Source organism: Staurois parvus, unplaced genomic scaffold (assembly GCF_062004578.1).
Source record: "Staurois parvus isolate SC_StPar_1 unplaced genomic scaffold, SC_StPar_1.0 ptg000081l, whole genome shotgun sequence".
NCBI lineage: Eukaryota > Metazoa > Chordata > Amphibia > Anura > Ranidae > Staurois > Staurois parvus.
Genome location: NW_028317877.1, coordinates 15,709,247 through 15,732,259, shown reverse-complemented (window position 1 = coordinate 15,732,259; position 23,013 = coordinate 15,709,247). Strand labels below are relative to the sequence as shown.

Here is a 23,013-nt window from a genome sequence, read left to right as displayed (position 1 = left end):
ACCTTTTCATTTATATAGCAAAAAAAAATAAAAATCCCAGTGGAACATCCAGGCATTACAATAGAACTAAATCCTCTAGACAGTAAGAGAGAGTTATAACCCCTGTAATGTTTTTTTGCCATCTGTTTCCCATTAGGGAGATTTCCCTTAACATCAATCCATTGGAGTCCATGGAGTTCGATCCATTATGCTCAATCCGCTGATCCGAACCATCCTGCGGGGATCATCGGCATGCAACCTATACAGGGTGACACCGGACCCGCCCCACGAAAAGGTAAGTTGTAAAGAAAGCCGTTGATCCCTGCAGAATGGTTTGGATCTGCGGATTGAGCATAATGGATCGGAGTCCGATCCATTATGCTCAATCCGCAGATCCGATCCATTCTGCGGGGATCGTTGGAGGGGGTGTCACCGAGTGTTACTGCACCGGGTGACACCAGCCCTAGGGACGCCCCTGACATCATATAATGGGACAAATGAAAATCCAATAGGGCAACGCATTTTCAAGGACGTGCCTTTTCCTCATTTGTCCCATTATGCAATATGATATAGTCTTTGGTCACACTGTATTCGATTTTGAAATTGTGCTACTTCACTTGAATTTTCACGCTTTCAAAGTCGGATGTCAGAGTGACTTGGAAAACGTACATATTTGCCAGCACACCATGGATCTCAATATGGTCCAAAAAGGTTATTATTCCAAAAAGATCACATCACAAGGAAAGTTCAACCTTTCGGAGCCACGCAGGACCCCTTTGTCAGGCATGTGATGTTCTCATGAAGGGGTCCTGCGTGGCTCTGAAACGTTGCACTTTCCTTGTGATGTGATCTTTCTGGAATAAAAACCTTTTTGGACCATATCGAGATCCGTGGTGTGCTGGCGAATATGTATGTTTGCCTATGATGTTTCCAGTCCCAGCTGGCTGTCACTACAGCACCCGCCATTGATGAGCCATACTTCCAGGAATGTGTGCAAAGGGAATATAGTTATAGTGTGACTTGGGAGACATCTGTGCGACTTCATGCAAGTCGCACCCGAACTTGCAATAATGGAGCACTATTCCTCCCACTAACACTAATAATGGGGCACTATTCATCCCAATGACACCTATAATGGGGCACTATTCCTCCCAATGACACCAATAAAGGGGCACCATTTCTCCCCTAAAACCAATAATGGAGCACTATTCCTCCCAATGACACCAATAAGGGGGCACCATTTCTCCAGTAATACCAATAATGTGGCACTATTCCTCCAAATGACACCAATAATGGGGCACTATTCCTCCCAATAAAGCCAATAATGGGGCACCATTTCTCTCCTAACACCAATAATGGGGCACTATTCCTCCCAATGACACCAATAATAGGGAACTATTCCTCCCAATGACACCAATAATGGAGCACCATTTCTCCCCTAACACCAATAATGGAGCATTATTCCTCCCAATAACACCAATAATGGAGCACTATTCCTCCCAATAACACCAATAATGGGGCACTATTCCTCCCAACGATGGGGCACTATTCCTCCCCCTAATGCCAAATGTGGCGATGTTTACTCCCACTGATTCCAGGAAAGTTTCCACTATTGCTGGTGACAGTCTGGCCCCCCTAAAGTTTGAAATACAATAAACTGGCCCTTTATTTAGGAAGTTTGGAGACCCCTGTTTTATCCAGCCTTCCCAAGTCGTAAGAGGGCAGTAAGGTGAGGCATGTCCATTAAAGCCAGGATGAGAAGATAGACACAGTGGCTAAATGGTTAGCACTTCTGCCTGGCAATACTAGGGTTGGTTCAAATCCCAACCATGGCACCACCTGTCTGGAGTTTGCATGTTCACCCTGTGCCTGTGTGGGTTTCCTCCCACACACCAAAGATAGGCTGGTAGGTTAAATGACTCCTGTCTAAATTAGCCCTAGTACACAGGTGTCAAACTGGCAGCCCTCCAGCTGTTGCCAGACTTCAAGTCCCATGAGGCATTGACAGTTACAAGCATGACTCCCAAAGGCAGAGGAATGATGGGACTTGTAGTTTCACAACAGCTGGAGGGCTGCCAATTTGATGTTTTTTATTCTGCTTTTATGTTAAAAAAAGCAGCAGAAAAATGTGTGACCATGTAATTCTATGGAACGCTTCACACTGATCTATTGCGGGTCCACTGCATTGTTTAAAAAAAATCCTACTTGCCACAAAAAAAACACACACAAAATGCACCTCCCCATTGAAATGCATGGAAAACATGGCTAAAACGCATAAAAAAATGCACCCACGTTGCGTTTTGGTGTGGCTTTTGAGTCACATGTCCTGTAAAAAAATGTACAGCAAATGCGTGCTTTTGCTATGGATCAGTGTGAAAGAAGCCTTACACTATCTAAAATTTAGAGACGTGCAGGACTCGAAAAAAAAAAAAAAGTCAATCATACTCACCTAGATGGATGCAGGATCGATCCGATCTACACCAAGAGCTCAGAAATCTCATGACCACATGACATGACCACTGGTTGCTCAGTTCTCGGGTCCGCCCTGAGCACAAAGAGGTGACTGTTAGTCACTGTCTCTCTGGTCTGCCCCTCTAGCACTGTGGAGAGGCTGAGCCAGCTGCCAGTCAGGAACGTGGGCAGATCCCGACATTATTATCAGGATCCGTCCAGAGTCTGGACCAGCTCTGGGACGTCAGCTGACAGTCCACTGTCGACTGAATCTGGGTCACAGGAGTACAGAATTAAGTGCACTCCTATGACCCTCAGGAGAAATTTGAGCTTTGCCCCTATAGTTACACTTTAAGGCCTCATACACACAGGGTGTCTCTAAAGTTCCTCTGAAAGCCAGAATTCCTGGCAGGACATTTTGGGCATGGCAAGCCTTATATCCATTAATGGATGGTAATTTATTCTGGTTATTGGAATGCACACTCGAATGCTAGATGTATCCAGTGTTTAGGCGCGTTCAATGTTTTTTCTGCTCTTTAGCTCCTCTCCTGAATGCACCTTTGGTGGGGGGTTTTGAGCCTGTAAATGCTCCTCTTCTAATACACATGTAAGCACCTATGTTTGCATGGGCACATAGGCTAACATAGAGGTGCTTTTACTGGCGGAAAGAACGACAAATGCCTGTAAAAGCTGCGTTTTTTATCCAGTTCCTGACCGCACACTGTAGCTATACTGCACAAAATCATGTAGATATACATGATTCTGCTTTTCCAGGTAGGGGGCGCGTGCACGAGCCTGCCTACCCACGCTGTGTATTCCTCCCTTACATGCCAATCATCTGGTTCCGCCCAGCAATTCTTGGCTGGGACCTGGCAATTGCAGGACGAGTGACAGGTGAGAGGTCTATGTATGAAAACAACACAGATCACTCTCCTGACAGTGAGGATGTGCCGGGTTTGATCTCCCTGCAAAGCAGGGAATGAAAACCAGCACATCCCCTAGTAACAAAGCACACAGTTAACCCCCTGATCACCCCAAATGTTAACCCCATTCCTGCCCAGTGTCATAAGTACAGTAACAGTGCTTTTTTATTTACACTGATCACTGTATTAGTGTCACTGGAAATGTCAGTGGCAGTTAGTAAGTTCCCACCCAGTGTCAGTTAGTATCAGATTGCAGCCGCATTATCACATTCCCGCAATAAGTCACTCATTGCCCACATTTCTAGTATTAAAAAAAGAATTTCCAGTAGCTATACCATAGTTTGTAAACGCTCTCATTTGCATGCAAACCAAACAATATACACTTCTTGGGATTTTATTTTCAAAAGACGTAGCAGAATATATTTTGGCCTAAATGTATGAAGAAATTTTATTTTTTACAGTTTTTTTATTGGATATGTTTTATAGCAAAGAGTAAAAAAAATGTGTTTTTCTCAAAAGTTTCAGTCTTTTTTCATTTATAGCACAAAAAATAATAAACCCAGTGGTGATCAAATACCACCAAAAGAAAGCTCTATTTTTGTGAAAAAAATGATATAAATTTAATTTGTGTTCAGTGTTGCATGACCAAGCAATTGTCAAAGTAGCACAGCACCTTATAGCAAAAAATGGCCTGGTCATGAAGGAGGGCAAAGCTCTGTGTGTATGAGCTTTTTAGCTGAATGTCAGGTGAGCAGCTAATTATACAGATGAGATACACAACTTGCCAGAGGATTTGTTTTTCTGTCCATCCAGTCCTGAGACTTGCACAGCTCCATATAGCAGGACAGGAAAGCGCGCATGCGCAGGTCAGCTTGCATTGTTGGCTGGGATGACTGACCCCTGTACATGCACTGAAGTTACAGTATGTCATCCTACACTGGCCAATGAACATGCCTGAAGACCAGCACCCAGGAGAAGAGGTGTGTGACCGTTTATTTCTATGTATGTTGTAACCTTCAATTAAAACTTCCAGGCATGAGTATGTTTGTTTCTATATGTATAAAGAAACAGTCTGGTCTGTGTTTGATATATAAAGTGACCAGTGATTGCATTACATTAACCACTTTTACCCCCTTCCTGCCCAGGCCAATTTTCAGCTTTCAGCACTGTCACACTTTGAATGACAATTGCGCGGTCATGCAACACTGTACCCATATGAATTTTTTAGCATTTTTTTTAGACAGATAAAACTTTATTTTGGTGGTATTTATTCACCACTGGGATTTTTATTTTTTTTTGCTATATAAATGAAAAAGTCCAAAAATTTTGAAAAAAAAAGTGTTTTTCTTATAAAATTTTGGACATAAATAGCCTTTCTTCATAAATCTTGGCCAAAAATTATTCAGTTATCTTTTTACTAAAAAAAAATAACCCATTTGTTTATAACCCTATTAGTTTATAACCAAAAATTATAATTTTTCACAAAATGTTTTTTACATTTGTAGTTTTTTTAAATTATTAATAATGTTATATATATATATATATATATAAAACCTTTGTGGAAGCAGTCCTTAGAAACAAGTGGTACATATTTTAGAGAGAGAGAGAGAGAGAGAGAGAGAGAGAGAGAGACAACAGCTATTTTCTTTTCCTACTTTTCTGTTCTATCTTTGCTTGCAATTATGCCTGGTGAAGCAGATTACGAGAAAGTGAGCAAAGGTGATTTGAAAGTTGAATGTGCCTCACGAGGATTGGACGTCGGTCGCAAAACTCGTGAAGATTTGATTAGTGATCTAGTGGAGTATGATATCAGAGCTCGGGGGCAAATCAGAACTCGGGAGAACTTGAACATGGAGGGGTTCCCGTTACCCACATTGCCAGTGGCTCATAGACGGCCTCACAGGATGGGCATACAGAGACTGACACTGGAGGATCACCAAAGGTTAACGTCACACCACCGCCTGAGTGCGCTAGCACCGTAGTGCCTGGAACCAGCAGAGACTATTCTCAGATGCAGGAGGCCTTGAAACGCCTCATGGAGACAGATCTGGAGGCATACCTGCGGTTCATGGAACGCCAGGCTGACAGAGAAACTGCAGAGCGCCAAGCAGTGGCTGACAGAGAAACTGCAGTGTGCCAAGCTGAGCGAGAGGAACGCCGAGCTGAGAGAGAGGCGGTGCAGAGGGAAGGTGATCGTCGGCACGAGATGGAAATGGCAAGGCTCCAGCAGCGACCGGGTCAGAACCTCGGGTCCCTAGATCACAGGGACGCCACTCTTTCCATGGGCGCAGCCATGTTTCCAGTGATGGAAAAGGACAGCGACATTGACACGTACTTACTGTCCTTTGAAAAAGCGTGCCGTCCGTACCATGTGCCCCAAGCTCAATGGGTTCGGTACCTGACACCAGGGCTACGAGGCAAGGCCCTGGACGTGTTTGTTGAATTGCCAGAGGGGCAAGATGATGACTATGAACTTTTAAAAGATGCCATTATCCGGAAGTACCAGATGACCCCGGAAGTGTACCGCAAGCGGTTCAGGTACATGCAGAAGGGACCTGGGGACTCTTACACGGATGTGGCAAGTCGCTTACGCACCACCTTCTGACAGTGGACTAAGGGACTGAAAGCTAATTCCTAAGAAGCTTTGGAGAATCTCATGATCAACTCTTGCACATTTGCCCAGCAGACGTCAGACAGTTCGTCTTGGAGAGGGAGCCAGCATCTACTACAGCTGCAGCAGACCTGGCAGATACCTTCGTCCACACGCGAGTGCCTGATCCTCGCAAGGCTCCTCCAAACAGCTGGAAAGGGGGGAAATCGTCCCTAGCAACCTCTCCTACTTCGGTGAGTCAAGCTTCACCTCCGCCCAACCCTGCAGCGCTTGGAGCCAAGCCATTCCTGCCTGACACCCGCAGATGTTTCACCTGTGGGAAAACCGGGCACCTCAGGACCCAGTGTCCTGAGCAGAAGCAGACGACATCATCTGGCCAGCCGGCCAGCAACTCTTCTGTGCTGTTTGTTCGCAGGAAGATGTGGGTAATGTCTGGGCCACCGGTGGATGGACAGAGGGAGGGGGCTGGGAATGGTGTGGGGCTACAGGAGTCTCCATTAGTTGGAGAACAAGAAGAAATCCCCTTGCCTGGGGAGGTATTGAACTCATGTGTCATGGACCTTATGAACGTGACTGTTGATAATCGTTGTGGTGACATTGGAGGTGATATTACTAATGTAAGTAAACTTGATAGTGAAGTCAGTAATGTCATTGATAATGTTAGTAACATTGATAGTAATGTCATTGATAATGTTTGTATTGTTGACGGCAATGTTGGTAATGCTAACAATGAGTATGAGATTCGTGATGAAACAAAGGATGCATTTTCAGTGTTGGGGGCAGAGGTACAATCTCTGGGGGCTGAGCGAAGGGATGGTCTGGATAGGCCTGTCCCTTGCCCGGGCTCAAAAGATTGTGCCTTGATAAGTGCTCAGCAGCTGGCCTTGCATAGGACTAGGCAGCTGGCTGGGACCTGTAGTTCCACACCTCAGGCAGCACTGAAAAGCGATTCCCAAAGGAACTTTAGAAGTCCGCTAGCTGTGAGTTGCCCTGCTAAGGAAGGCACACCACTGCTGGCTGGGACTTGTAGTTCCACACATCAGGCAGCCCTGAAAAGTGAGTCCCAAGAGACCGTCAGAGGTAAGCTAACTGAGCTTTGTAGTCCCACAGGGAAGACTGCTCTGGAAAGCCATTCATATGGAGATTTCAGCTTGTGGCCAGGGCTGAGCCCCCCTGCTGGGAAGAGTAAACAAAAGCCTGACAGGAAGAATGGCCTAACCCCAGGGGGGTGGGAGCCAGAAAGCCTGTCAGTTAATCTTATTTGGCAAGGTGTGTTCATAGGCAGAGACAGCATGCCTAGATTACTAGTGGAAGGAGGGTTGATGCTTGGGTTACAGAGAGAGAGCCGCAGGGCCCAGACCCAATCACCCTTCCCTGGCGCTCGTGTTCCGGAACTTCTGGCCAGGCCTCTGATAGATGGTGTCCGGATTCAGAAGGTGCTGGCTGACTGGGCCACAGAGACAAAGGGAATGGCACAGTCAGGAATCCAGGGGTCAGCTGGAGTCTGGGTATTGCTAGTGGTCGCGGTCCTCAAGCAGGATATGATGACCAGGCTTTCTGAGAACCTTGGGAAACTGAATGCCAACCCTGTGGTTGTGTTCCACCCCATGCCCAGGAGCCATGAGGTAATGCAGCATCTGGAAGGTGCCCACTGTTTTGCCATCATGGACCTGAGCAAAGAGCATGGGCCACCATCTCTAACCCAGCAAGCTCAAGATGAGCCAGCCTTCACTACCCCATGTGGCTTGCCTGAGTCTACGGGAAAGCTAGTTGGGGTTGAGAATGCACCGACCGCCTCTCCAGCGGTCAGGAATGGCCCGCAATGCGCAGTGGACCTGGGTGCAGTTGTCCACTTGATCTGGGAAGAGCCACTTGGGCTCCTGTCACTAGTCTGGAACCAACCGCCCGTGCCCAGTCTGACAGTCAAGAAGGGTAACTGTCAGAGGGGCATGTCAGTGGTTCTGTTTAGGAACCTGTCAGTAAGAAGAGACCCCCAGAGGTCTGGGCGTGGGGAGACTGAGGCAGTTGAGGCCTGGTCTGCTCCCCAGGCCAAAAAGCAGGTTATGTCAGTCGCGGGTACAGCTGGCTACGGTAAGACGCCTGGATGCGATGATCATGGCTCAGCTGGACCTGTGACTGACCTAGCAGACAGGAAACTGGAGGAACTGGTGTCCTGGTTGCTAGCAGGGAACGAGGACTGTCCATCTTGGATGAAGGTACCTGTGGACACCACTGGGAGGTGAGGCCCAGAATTCGCCTGTCCGGTTCTGGTGCACATGGACGCTACTACTTTCAGGCCAGATGTAGTCCTAAGCCTGAGGAAGAAGGTAGGAGAGGGAAATCTCCTTCTCTGCCTCGACAAGAAGCTACATATTAATATGTTAGCAAATGACACCCCTGAGCCGAAGTGTTTTGTGAACAGGTGGGCACCCCGGCAGTTGCCACGGGATTCGGATAGCCACAGCCGACTGGTACCCACCCGTGACCACTCACTTGGTCGGCCCAGCAGTGCTGCTGGGGAGAACGGCTTCCTGTTCAAACGGAATTCGGTTCTCCCGCAGTACAGCGGTACCCGGACATCCCAAGAGGAACCTCTGGACAGAGGACAGTTGCGTCAAGAGGGAACCTGTAGCTCCCTCCTTGGCACCCACTTAAGGGGGAGGTGTAAGAAACTAGCTCATCAGAGCTGGAAGCGGAGTTCTCTGTCTTGTCCTGTCTGTTATTTGAGGTATTCCTCGATCATTCCTCACATCCCCCCCTTTCCAGTTCTGAGAGGCAAATGTTATCTCCTGACAGATGGTGTAGGTCAACCGGGGTAAGACATCCCTGGTGGTGCCAGTGGTCTGGGAAAACTGTCACCTTTCTCACCTACGTCTGATAAGGCAGCATTTCTCAGAGGGCTGGGAAGCATTGACCCAAAACGGCGTAAGCCCACACATTATCAAACTGACCAGAGTAATTGCACATTCCTCAGGTCAACCATATGTTTCATGTCATGTATTATGAAGCTGTAGTTAATACAGAGTTTCCCACTGACCACTCCCAAAACGTGTAGTCAGAGCCCCCCCTTTGAGAGGGACTTTTAAGAAGAGACAAGTGAGTTAGAGTTTGACACACACACACAGAGATCCCAGCAACATCGAAACAAAAGAAGATCAAGAAATCACCCTGGTCTACAACTTGGATCTGCAAACCCAGGCATATGGGCAAGTAACTTAACCCTGTAATCTTCTTCCTAATTATCTCTTTGCTGTGTCTTTATATACATATATATATATATTTTTGTGACATCTCTTTGTAAATATTGTATTGCACCTGTTTTGACTCTTTTAGTAATAAATCTTTCTTTCTGAAAGTGTTAAACTGTTTCTAAGCACTTACTTGCAATTCACGAATCCCTGCCTTTGAAGAGACGCTACTGTTTGGTATATCTCTGTATAACAGGTCCGCGGGCCGTGCTATATAGATCAATATTTCAATCATTATAGTGTATATTTGATAACGGGAGTTTCCCAGTCTCCGACAAAAATGGTGGTGGCAGTAGAGGGTTAGTTGCGTAATTAACCCGACCCAGTAACAAGCGCATTTAGGCTGCAGGCACCGATTGTAGTCCATTAGCTGGGCAATCGCTGTGCTGGGTGCAGCTGAGTGTGGCCTTGATACGCGCGTCACACCGCGGTTTTAGATCGGCCGGTCCTTCGGTCACGAGTTTGGTGAGAAGGTCTGGGGTCTGACGCCGTGGGCGTGACGTATTACTATTAGTCACGGTCATGCGATTGTCGCATGTTGGTGGCGGCGATCGTGGATCTGTGACACAGGAGATAACCAGAGACTGTGGACACAGTACAGGAGATGACCAGAGACTGCGGACATACTACAGAAGATGACCAGAGACTGCGGACACAGTACAGGAGATGACCAGAGACTGCAGACAGTACAGGGGATGACCAGAGACTGCGGACATAGTACAGGAGATGACCAGAGACTGCAGACACAGTACAGGAGATGACCAGAGACTGCGGACATACTACAGGAGATGACCAGAGACTGTGGACACAGTACAGGAGATGACCAGAGACTGTGGACATAATACAGGAGATGACCAGAGACTGCGGACAGTACAGGGGATGACCAGAAACTGCGGACAGTACAGGGGATGACCAGAGACTGCGGACAGTACAGGGGATGACCAGAGACTGCGGACAGTAAAGGGGATGACCAGAGACTGCGGACAGTACGGGGGATGACCAGAGACTGCGGACAGTACTTGGGATGACCAGAGACTGCGGACAGTACAGGAGATGACCAGAGACTGCGGACACAGTACAGGAGATGACCAGAGACTGCGGACATAGTACAGGAGATGACCAGAGACTGCAGACACAGTACAGGAGATGACCAGAGACTGCGGACATACTACAGGAGATGACCAGAGACTGCGGACACAGTACAGGAGATGACCAGAGACTGCGGACATACTACAGGAGATGACCAGAGACTGCGGATAGTACAGGGGATGACCAGAGACTGCGGACAGTACAGGAGATGACCAGAGACTGCGGACACAGTACAGGAGATGACCAGAGACTGCGGACATACTACAGGAGATGACCAGAGACTGTGGACACAGTACAGGAGATGACCAGAGACTGTGGACATAATACAGGAGATGACCACAGACTGCAGACAGTACAGGGGATGACCAGAGACTGCGGACATAGTACAGGAGATGACCAGAGACTGCAGACACAGTACAGGAGATGACCAGAGACTGCGGACATACTACAGGAAATGACCAGAGACTGTGGACACAGTACAGGAGATGACCAGAGACTGTGGACATAATACAGGAGATGACCAGAGACTGCGGACAGTACAGGGGATGACCAGAAACTGCGGACAGTACAGGGGATGACCAGAGACTGCGGACAGTACAGGGGATGACCAGAGACTGCGGACAGTAAAGGGGATGACCAGAGACTGCGGACAGTACGGGGGATGACCAGAGACTGCGGACAGTACTTGGGATGACCAGAGACTGCGGACAGTACAGGAGATGACCAGAGACTGCGGACACAGTACAGGAGATGACCAGAGACTGCGGACATACTACAGAAGATGACCAGAGACTGCAGACACAGTACAGGAGATGATCAGAGACTGCAGACAGTACAGGAGATGACCAGAGACTGCGGACATAGTACAGGAGATGACCAGAGACTGCAGACAGTACAGGGGATGACCAGAGACTGCGGACATAGTACAGGAGATGACCAGAGACTGCAGACACAGTACAGGAGATGACCAGAGACTGCGGACATACTACAGGAGATGACCAGAGACTGCGGACACAGTACAGGAGATGACCAGAGACTGCGGACATACTACAGGAGATGACCAGAGACTGCGGATAGTACAGGGGATGACCAGAGACTGCGGACAGTACAGGAGATGACCAGAGACTGCGGACACAGTACAGGAGATGACCAGAGACTGCGGACACAGTACAGGGGATGACCAGAGACTGCGGACAGTACAGGGGATGACCAGAGACTGCGGACAGTACAGGAGATGACCAGAGACTGCGGTCAGTACAGGAGATGACCAGAGACTGCGGACAGTACAGGAGATGACCAGAGACTGCGGACAGTACAGATGACCAGAGACTGCGGACAGTACAGGGGCTGACCAGAGACTGCGGACAGTACAGGGGATGAACAGAGACTGCAGACAGTACAGGAGATGACCAGAGACTGCAGACAGTACAGGAGATGACCAGAGACTGCAGACAGTACAGGAGATGACCAGAGACTGCGGACAGTACAGGGGATGACCAGAGACTGCAGACAGTACAGGGGATGACCAGACACTGCGGACCTTTAGGGAGGGAGGGGGAGCAGGTACCTGAATTTGACAGGTACCCGCTCCCACATCCGCGGAGTTGTCCTTCCTATACTGTGGGCACCCAACTTTGACAGCCGGGTGCCCACTGCGCATATGCGAGAAGCACTGCACTTTGTGAATGGCCTGGCGTCTTTTGGGACCCGCCATGTGTCCCAGAAGAAACCGGACCATTCACAAAACGCAGCGCTTCTCGCGCATGCGCAGTGGGCACCCGGCTGTCGCAGATGCAGGGGTGGGAAGACTACAGCGCTGGACCGAGGAACAGGTGAGTTCCTGCCGCAGAAAACAGCAGAGCGCCCGGCCCGGTATTCTGACATGGTGGCGGCGGAAATACCGGACCGGCCGCTTTATATTCGCTCCATAAGACTCACTGACATTTTCCCCCCATTTTTTGGGGGAAAAAAGTGCGTCTTATGGATCGAAAAATACAGTATATATTGTATATTCACATCAGTCCCTAACCCTCAAGGGACGTACAATCTAAGGTCCCTAACTCACATACATTCATACACATACTAGGGACAATTTAGACAGGATCCAATTAACCTACCAGCATATCTTTGGAGTGTGGGAGGAAACCAGAGTACCCGGAGGAAACCCACGCAGGCACAGGGAGAACATGCAAACTCCAGGCAGGAGGTGCCGTGGTTGGGATTTGAACCGATGACCCTAGTGCTGCCAGGCAGAAGTGCTAACCATTTAGCCACTGTGCTGTCCATCCCTATAAGGACAGGGCATGTGGCCTGGCATGGTTTAAGAGGGGGGGGGGTGCTCAATCATCCCCCCTTTCCTAGCCTGCCGGGCTGCATGCTTGGATAAGGATGTGATATGAATTTTGGGGGTCTCCACACCATTTTTTGGTGTGGGGTTCCCTTTAAAATACATACCAGACTGAAGGGCCTGGTATGGATTTTGGCGGGGCCCACACATTTTTTTTGTTTTTCTTTTAGTGTGGGGATCCCCTGAAAAGTCATACGTGACCTAAAGGGACCTGAATTTTTTGGACCTTTTAATTCAGAACAAACAAGCAAATAAGGACACAAGTTTTTTTTTTTACTTTTCAAGGTCTGTGTACTTGTTCTGTGTCAGAGACTCAAAAATGATTCAAAGGGCCATCATAAAAGCTAGTCAACTAGCAATCTTAGAAGGTGGTCAGTGGCCCCTTTATCTCACTTCTGACAGGTTTTCTTCAAGCACACATGCATGGGATAAACACATGGTGACAGATGCTCTTTTCAGTTGTCAGTGTCAGCTGTTTGCAGTATCATATGGAAAGAAACAAATGGAATTATTAGGCTCCATGTACATGGGACACTTATGAACGATGGAAACTGACTACTGGAAAACGTAGGTCTGTTTAGCCGCGTTTGCATACCGCGTTTATCTGCACTTATGAGCATTTGCGTTTAGAAGCGTTTTTGAAAGATAACTTCACAAGACCTTTAAAAATGTCCAGAATGCACTGAAAAACAGTAAAGAATTAACTAATTCAGACATTTTGAAAGAAAAAGAGAGAGCAGAAGCAGAGAGAGTAGTATGTGTTGAGATGACCTGTCTTTTCTGGTTGTTTTTTTTTTCCTTCACGCAAAACCTGGAATTGACTGCGCTGGTGTGAGAGAGCAGTATTTGTTGAGATTAGCTATCTTTTTTTTTTTTTTTTTTTTGTGGTGTTTGGATGTGTTCCAGCTCATTTCTGTGCAGAAATTATTGCAGCAGTGTCTAACATATTTTCTTTCATGCAAAACCTCAAAGTATGGTGTACCAGGTCCATCTGAGTACTGGGAAAACACTTTGCATGCATTTTTCATGATGAAAAAAGGCTCTGGACTGCATCTGGAAATGGATGAGTTAAAAAAAATTTCCAAATGCTTATAAATGCGGTTAGACGCGTTTACAAGCGGTTGGCGTTTGAAACGCTGATAAAATCTACTCCTGAACGCAAGTTTGGTGCGTTCAAAAAAAACGACTGTAAACTCAACTGCCTGTAAATGACTGTAAATGACATAGTGTACATGGACACATAGGAAAACATTAGGGAGAGTTCAGGGGCTGCTAAAAAAAATTAAGAAAAGCTCCTAAACGTCAGTTTATCAACCGCAGTGTACATGGAGCCTTTTACAGGATTTATATAGCGCCAACATTTTGCGCAGCGCTTTACAATATAAGGGAGACAGTACAATTACAATACATTTCAGTACAAAAGGAATATGAGGGCCCTGCTCGTGGAGCTTACAATTTAAAGGGATGGAATGGTGAAATGTTAGTTTTTAAGGTAACTGGGAAGGGCAAAGAAGGTCTAAGCCCTCATGCACACTGGACATTTCGATAACGCTGGTAACGTTAGCTGTGTAAAATCACATTAAAAATGTGATTTTTTTCAGCTTTTTTTTTGTGTTTTTGTATTAGCGTTTAGTGGTGTTTTGCCGTGATTAATGGCATTTTCCTGCATTTTTTAGCGTGTTTTTTTACCAAAAAAAAATGTTGTTTTATTGGTCAAAAAGAGTCCAAAAACACCGGTTTGCGGCGTTTTACTGCATTTTGCCACGGTTTCAGCGTTAGAGCATTTTTACAGCTAAAAATCTCCCAGCCAAAAAATGTTGATTACAGTCATGGATACATAAGATAACATGCTGGGGAATTTATTGATTGTAGAAAAAAAACGTTAAACGCCAAAAACAGCAGCTGTAAAAATGTTGTGTGCATGAGGACTATTGATGAAGTTAAAAATGGACTTGCCTTCTGTGTGCCACCAGAAGATTTGCGGCCTAAAATAATGGCCCTGCTGAAATCAATATGGCCATAACTGGGAAAATAGCAGCTGTGGGAAGAAAATTGCAACTAAGGTAACTAAGGTCTATATGTGTAATAAAGTCTCAATTAGAAAAGCTATATTGAGCCCAAAAGCAAACATTTATTATATTGCAGCTTAGCAAGATGTGATGGCTGCATTCTATTTCTTTTTAGGCTTCCTTTCTTCTATTTTTATCTGGTGATCCATTCAGTAAGTCAGGTTTTGTTTTCCAAAAGAACAAGTTCCATTGCAGATGTATCAAGTTACAGGTATGAGACAAACCATTCAACACTGATCAGGGTGCTTACAAAGATCAACTTTTATTTATTCATGTAAAACCTTTATCCCAAAATTAAAAACAAAACTGTTGCTGTAACTGCCTATAAAGTGTTAGCTGGAGTTCAGCTTCAATTTGTTTAGTGTATTCAAATCTGCTAGTACATCTAAAACTCTCCTCCTCCCAGACTGGCAATGCTGCCATCCACAGGTGCCCCTGTGCTCCTTCATCCACTCTAATACAGGAAGTGTTTTACCGGCCAGATCACCAGGGAAAAAGCCTAAAAAAGAAAACAAATGCAGCCACTACATCTGATGATTGCTATTCTGCAATATATTAAATTTTTGGTTTTGGGTTTAACACTACTTTAACGTGGTATTATACTCAAAACTCAAAAATGTAATATGTTACCACTTGCTAATTTTTAGATGTGGTGTCTATATTTGTTTTTTTGTGGGGCACTTTTTAACCTAATTTTTACCTTGTGTTCTAGCCAGTAAGTTTGTAGTTTTTCAAGTTCCTTTAACAGACCAAACAGTCCAGCAAAATTGGCAGTTAGAGGGTTGAGTCAAACCATTTGACACTAACAAGGGTGTTTATAATGTTCAACTTTTATTTGTGTATTTAAAACCTTTATCCCAAAAGGGAAAAAAACTGTTGCTGTAACTGCTTAAAAAGTGTTAGCTGGAGTTCAGCTTTGTTAGCCAAGTCCATCCAAATCGCAATTCGTAGGGACATTGCCACTGCTCAGACTTCCACCCCACCTAGCATCCCTCACAAGAAAACCCCCTCAACACCCCTCTCCTTCGACCTCACCACCGTCCAGACTACAACCCACCTAACACTCCTCACACTAAAACCCCCTCAACACTCCACTCCTTTGACCTTGCTACCACTGAAGAGGTCACTAAGGTCTTCCTTGAAGCCTGCCTCACCACCTGCCCCCTTGACCCTGTCCCCTCACAACTACGATCACCCTCCTCCTCCATCCTATGCTCCCTCACTCACATCTTTAATCTCTCCCTCTCTACTGGCGCATTTCCCTCCCCTCTGAAGCACGCGCACATCACTCCCATACTTAAAAAACCCTCCCTGGATCCCACCGACCTAAACAACCTTAGACCCATCTTCCTGCTGCCATTTACATCCAAACTTCTTGAGCGCTTAATCTATAATCGCCTGAGTTCCCACCTCACTGACAACAACCTCCTTGAACCCCTACAGTCTGGCTTCCGTCCCCTACACTCCACCGAAACTGCCCTACTCAAACTCACCAACGACCTGCTAACCGCCAAAGCTAATGGCCACTATTCAGTGCTCCTACTCCTCGACCTCTCTGCGGCTTTTGACACGGTTGACCACCCCCTCCTCCTCAAAAAACTACACTCTCTTGGCCTCAGAGACTCCGCTCTGTCCTGGCTCTCTTCCTATCTTTCACAGCGCTCCTTCAGTGTTACCTATAACGCTGCCACCCCCCCATCACTCCCCCTCTCTGTTGGGGTCCCTCAAGGTTCTGTCCTCGGGCCCTTCTCTTCTCCATCTACACCTCCTCCCTTGGCCAACTGATACACTCTCACGGCTTCAACTACCATCTCTATGCCGATGACACGCAAATCTATCTCTCTACCCCTCGCCTCACCCCTTCAGTCTCCGCCCGAAGACAGAGCATCGGCCGGAGGACATTTCTGGGGACACTGCAGGAGGGATGTCCTGGGAGCGCAGGACAAGGTAAATGAAGAAGAGATCCCAGAGCAGCGCTGCAAGGTATTCCCGAGTGTAGCTCGGGGTTACCGCTTGTGGTGCTGAAACTTTACCCCGAGCTACACTCGGGAATACCGCCAGGGGGGTTAATTTATTGTTATTATTTTAACCAAGATACGAATAGATAACATAACTTTAAATCTGGATACAAGAGGTGAAGTCTTAGTATCAATAGATCAGTTATAGAAGACAGAAGGGCAGCCCCAAGCATCCTAGAGTTGGAGTAGTGAACTGTCTATTAACCACTTCCCGTCTGGCCCATGTACATAAACGGCTGGACTGGAGCAGTGCAGGAACGGGTTGCCGTTCATAAATGGCGCCTGCATTTTCAGGCTGTGTGCGCTCCCTGTACCATGTGACAAGCTGTGACCAATCACAGCTCTCACAGTATTTCTCAATGGCTGCAAGAATGCAGCCAGAGAGAAGGAGAAATTATTGCTTTTACAGCCTTTATGGGTGTAAAAGCAATCAGTGTAAAAAAAAAAAATCTTCATCACCCCCCACAAGTAGTACAGTGTCACTATGGTGACACTGTACTGCTAGGGTGGCAGTATGTTAAAAAAAACATAAATAATAATATTAAAAAAAAACTAAAAATGAATAAAAAATTTTTTTTACATCTATATAATTTTTGGTTATAAACTAATTTGGGTTATTGTTTTTTTTACTAAAAAGATAATCGAATACATTTTGGCCAAGATTTATGAAGAAAGTTTGCAAAACACTTTTTTTCAACATTTTTGGACTTTTTCATTCATATAGCAAAAAAAATAAAAATCCGAGTGGTGAATAAATACCACCAAAATAAAGTTTTATCGGTCTCCAAAAAATGCTAAAAAATGCATATGGGTACAGTGTTGCATGACCGCACAATTGTCATTCAAAGTGCGATAGCACTGAAAGCTGAAAATTGGCCTGGACAGGAAGGGAGTAAAAGTGTCCGGACTTGAAGTGGTTAACAGATAGGTACATGCACACCATTTGACCCTTCTGTCTCAGAGCCAATATAGTGAAGAACAATAAGGGAATAGGAGAAAATCACAATTTCTTCTTTTTTTTTTATACTAGTAATGGTGGTGATCAGTGACTTATAGCGGGACTCCGGCGGGCATTCTGACACTGGGGGGGAATTGACTAACTGTCACTGACATCCCCAGTTACACCAATACAGTGATCAGTGCTAATAAAAAGCACTGACACTGTATCAATGTGCAGGAAGGGGTTAACAGCTGTTTTACTAACTGTGCTCTGTGTGTTTTACTGGGTAAGCATGCTGCTTTGTATTGCTCTGCTATGCAGCATGCTGGTGCTGACAGGGGAGAGATCTGTATTGTTTACATACAGACCTCTCCCCTGTCAGTGTTCCTCGGCGATCGGTGGGAGCCGGCGGGGAATCTCCAACCGGGACCCGGTGAGCGACAGCTGTAGCCACCAATGATGGCGCGGGTAGGGCGGCGCATGCGCCCCTACCTGGGAATGCAAAGTCACACACACACACACATATATATATATATATATATATATACACGTGATTTAGCGCAGCCCTGCCACCCTGTAGCAGTAGTTCTGCTATAGGGCGGTAGGGAAGTGGTTAAAGGACACTCGCCATCACAACTTGTTTTGTTATCGCTTTAACTGAACGTTAAAGAAAATCCCAAATATTGGCTGACACCAAAACAGGAACAGAGGGAAATATTCCAATGGAAACACTACTTCTGTTGACAACCAGGGATTCCCTTGCTTTGAAGGACGGTAGAACGTGCCGCATTATGCTCATGATGGGATCCATAGTGAATACAACCAGAAAAGACAGGTCATCTCAATACATACTGCTCTCTCTGCTTCTGCTCTCTCTATTTCTCTCAAAATGTCTGAAATAGTTAATTAAGTTTTCTTGCATGGCAAGACCACTTACTGTTATCTCACATATATATTCTTATTATTATAGCCAAATTTACCACCCTAACTCCTCCCACAGTTTTTATATTACATAGACAGTATTATACCGAAACGTGCGGATTGTTCCTGATTGGTGTGCTATTACTTTGTGGAACGTTTCGCCGAATGGTTCACGAAATATCTGCGTTTTTGTAGTGAAATTGGTCCCATAGGAATGAATGGCGGAATGTTCAAAACTAGAGTGGGAGCTGACAAAAGCTAGAGCGTGAGCTAAAAAATCAGGACATGATTTCTAAACTGCCATCACTCCCTCATTTTCAAGCCCACCTACACAAATCGTATATCAAAACGTTCAGCTATCCCTGCTGCCACTAAAAATGTCCACGGCTAAGCCATAGTCCTGGTAGTTTTCACAATATGACCATTTGTTTGCAACTCACACCGCCCATTGACATTCATTGAAACTCTACTCTAGCCACTTCAAATTTGAAGGGCAATTTCTAAACTGCGACTGTGCCTTCATTTTTAATATTTCAGAGACATACTATGCATCAAAATGTAGGTTTGGGTCTTGTGATTCTCACAATATAAAGTTCTTCAGTGTAGTATTTATAATTTTTAAATTAAAACCGTTTGAAGATGGCAACCGCCAGTGAAGTGAGCAAGTTGGAGCAGTTTGTTTTTAACCGCTCTTCTCTGCCCTTGCTGTAGAGTGAGTTGCCATAGGAGCCCAGGTGTGTGAGCAGGCAGCAGAGTGACAAGCCACTCCACCCAGTTAATATTTCAGAGACATACTATGCATCAAAATGTAGGTCTGGGTCTTGTGATTCTCACAATATAAAGCTATTCACTGTAGGATTTACAGTTTTTAAAACTACGACCATTTGAAGATGCCAGTGAAGTGAGCAATTTGGAGCAGTTCGTTTTTAACCGCTCTTCTCTGCCCTATTTGAAATCTAATTTTGAATTGGTGACAGTTTGGCCGACTTCTGGTTAAAGGTTTGGAAATACGTTTTCTACAGTAGAGAGTATTTGAGGTGTTTCAATGCCCACTCCAGTTGTAGACTACTGGTGGAGGTAAGAACACTTCACACAATTTCCCCAGAAATTTTAGCTTTTCTAGTTTTTTACTGTTTTTCAGTGCATTCTGGAAGGTCTCCTGAGGTTATCTTTAAAAAACGCTTCTAAACACAAACGCTCATAAACGTGGTATGCAAACGCAGCTAAACAGATGTTTTTTAACTTACGTTTTCCAGCAGTCAGTTTCCATCGTTCAGAAGTGTTTTCCAAACGTCCCGTGTACATGGAGCCTTAGGTTCCACAGTGAGTATAACAAGCGTGCTTTACTGCATATACAGACTGATTTCACTGCTGTGGGTTTAGTAACACTTTAACTAATTGGCTCCCTGTGCTGCTTCTTCCTCCTCCAGTGCCAGCTCTGCTGTACAGAGATTACAAGAGGTCCAAGTCATATACAGTTAATTTCACTTTCTGAATGTAGAAACAAGCGTGTAATAATGTATTAATAAATACAAAGCTGCAGTCATGGTTTTTTTTTTTCTATCTACCTGGAGTTCGGCTTTAAGGGCCAGTTCACACTGTAGAAATGCAGTCCAGATGCATTTTTGCATGTGCGTTGATGCGTTTTCGGCGTGTTCCGGTGTTTTTGATGCGTTCTGGTGCGTTTGTATGCATTCCAGTTCATTTATTCCTCTCTCTCTTTCTTCAATTTAAATGGATACAAGTGCGTTTTTGGTGCGTTCCGGTGTGTTTTACCGCATTCCAGTGCAGTTCTGTGCAGAAAAAATGTAGCGTGTTCTACTTTTTTTTTCTGCAACTGGAAGGCGCTGAAACTGCAAGCACTGATGTAAACTATGACATTGATGGTGTGAATATTACCTACTTTCTGTGCATTTTGGAGAAAAAAAAACAACTGAAACACATGTAGTATGCGCTTGCCCTAAGGACCGGTTCACACTATAGAAATGTAGTCTAGATCAGTGGCGGACTGACCATTTGGAAACTCGGGCACTGCCCGAGGGCCCGGGTCAGTAGGGGACCCCATGAGATGCCCCTGGTACCTTTTTCATAGGCTTTTTTGAGTTTTGGCAAGGATACAGGGGCCCCATGATCCCCTATTGCCCGGGGGCCCCATGAGTTGTCAGTCCACCCCTGGTCCAGATGTGTTCCGGATGCATTTCCGCATGCACATTTTTTACATGTTTTTGATACGTTTCAGTGTGTTTTTATGCATTCCAGTTAATTTTTTCTTTTCTCTCATTCCTTCAATTCAAATAGGGACATGTGCGTTCCAGTACGTTTTTGGTGCGTTCTGGTGTGTTTTACCGCGTTTCAGTGCAGTTGTGTTCAGAAAAAATGCAGTGTGTTCTACTTTTTTTCTGCAATCAGAAGGCACTGGAACTGCAAGCAGTGATGTGAACAAGGGCGGACTGACAACTCATGGGGCCTCCGGGCAATTGGGGATCATGGGGCCCCTGTGTCCTTGCCCACACTCACAACACACCCAAAAAAGCCTATAAAAAGATACCAGGGGCATTTTATGGGGCCCCCTTCTGATCCCGGGCCTTCGGGCAGTGCCCGAAGTGCTTGAATGGTCAGTCCGCCCCTGGATGTGAACTATGACATTGACAACCATATAACCTACTTTCTGTGCATTTTGGATGCAGAAAAAAGCAACTGAAACGCTTGTAGTGTGAACTGGCGCTAAGGGTCGGTTCACACTATAGAAACGCAGTGCAGATGCGTTCCAGATGCATTTCCGAATGGGCATTTTTGATGCGTTTCAGTAAGTTTTTATGCATTCCAGTTCATTTTTTCTTCTCTCTCATTCTTCAATTTAAATAGGGACATGTGCGTTCCAGTGCTTTACCGCGTTTCAGTGCAGTTCTGTGCAGAAAAAATGCAGCATGTTCTACATCTTATGATGCGTTTCAGTGCGTTTTTTAATGCATTCCAGTCCCCCCCCCCCTTTTTCTTCAATTTAAATAGGGACATGTGTGTTCGAGTGTGTTTTTGGTGTGTTTTACCACGTTCCAATGCAGCTCTGTGCAGAAAAAATGCAGCGTATTCTTTTTTTTCTGCATCTGGAACGCACTAGTACTGCAAGCACTGATGTGAACTATGACATTGACAACCATATCACCTACTTTCTGTGCATTTTGGATGCAGAAAAAAGCAACTGAAACGCATGTAGTGTGAGCTGGTGCTAAGGGCCGGTTCACACTATAGAAACGCAGTGTAGATGCGTTCCCGCATGCATGTTTTTCATGCATTTTTTATGCGTTTCAGTGCGTTTTTATGCATTCCAGTTCCTTTTTTCTTCTCTCCCATTCTTCAATTTAAATAGGGACATGTGTGTTCCAGTGCATTCCGGTGTTTTACTGCGTTCCAGTGCAGTTCTGTGTTCTAAATTTTTTTCTGCAACTGGAACACACTGCAAACACTGATGTGAACAATGACATTGACAACCATATAACCTACTTTCTGTGCATTTTGGATGCAGAAAAAAGCACCTGAAACGCATGTAGTGTGAACTGATGCTAAGGGCCGGTTCACACTATAGAAACGCAGTCCAGATGCGTTTCCACATGCGCGTTTTTGATGCTTTCCAGTGCGTTTTTGATGCGTTTCCGTGTTTTTTATGCATTCGTTAATTTTTCCCCCTTTTTCTTCTATTTAAATAGGGACATGTGCATTTTTGACGCACTTTACCGCATTCCAGTGCAGAAAAAATGCAGCAGGTTCTACTTTTTTTTCTGCAACCAAAACGCACTGGAACTGCAAGCACTGATGTGAATTGTGATGATGAGAACCATATAACCTACTTTCTGTGCATTTTGGGTGCAGAAAACAAGAAACTGAAATTCATGTAGTGTGAGCTGGCCCTATAAGATCGGGATGGACCAGATGGGGATTGCAGGTTATATAAAATGTATTTTGGAGGAGGGTTGATTTTCTATATACCATTCTTCTGTGAAGCATCACCCACAAAATGTGATGTGCAGGCACCACAGCACCTCACCAATGATACCATGTGATCAGGAATCAATGGCGGAAGTACCTGCCATACCAGAACTGCACTGCGGTGACGTCATCATCTCCTTCTTAAATTGACCAAAAGGAGGCGGGGCATATGGTGACTGAGGGTCAGGTTGCATTGTGCCGGCTGTGCGCAGTCCCGTCTCTGCAGGTATTCGGTGTTGGGAAACGTGTGGTCACCGTGCGGCACTCAGGATGTGGTGGCAGCTCTCACCCATTGATGTCATTTTCTCCTTTCCTTAACCGGTCTATTGATGCGCCCATCAGGGCTGTAGACAATAATCAGCCCGAACCCGTCGTGTGGAGATTGTACATGAGGTGTCACTGCCCTCTGCTGGTCGGAGACTGGTAGAGCAGC

At 45.7% G+C, this 23,013-nt stretch overlaps 1 protein-coding gene across 3 annotated transcripts in view; it reads left to right on the top strand.

Annotated features, from left to right (window-relative positions):
• LOC149468713 (barrier-to-autointegration factor-like protein) overlaps positions 1-23,013 on the top strand; it is a 56,310-nt gene that overhangs the window by 3,578 nt on the left and 29,719 nt on the right. Inside the window, exon 1 of one of the 3 annotated variants that reach the window (XM_089669809.1) lies at positions 141-274. The exons of 1 other annotated variant lie outside the window; for it this stretch is intronic. In XM_089669809.1, the coding sequence (XP_089525935.1) occupies positions 232-274 (43 nt within the window). In that variant the 5' untranslated portion in view covers positions 141-231. Of the gene's footprint in view, positions 1-140; positions 275-22,715; positions 22,807-23,013 lie in introns of those variants that run through there. One more of the 3 variants, XM_089669811.1, reaches the window with a different exon arrangement.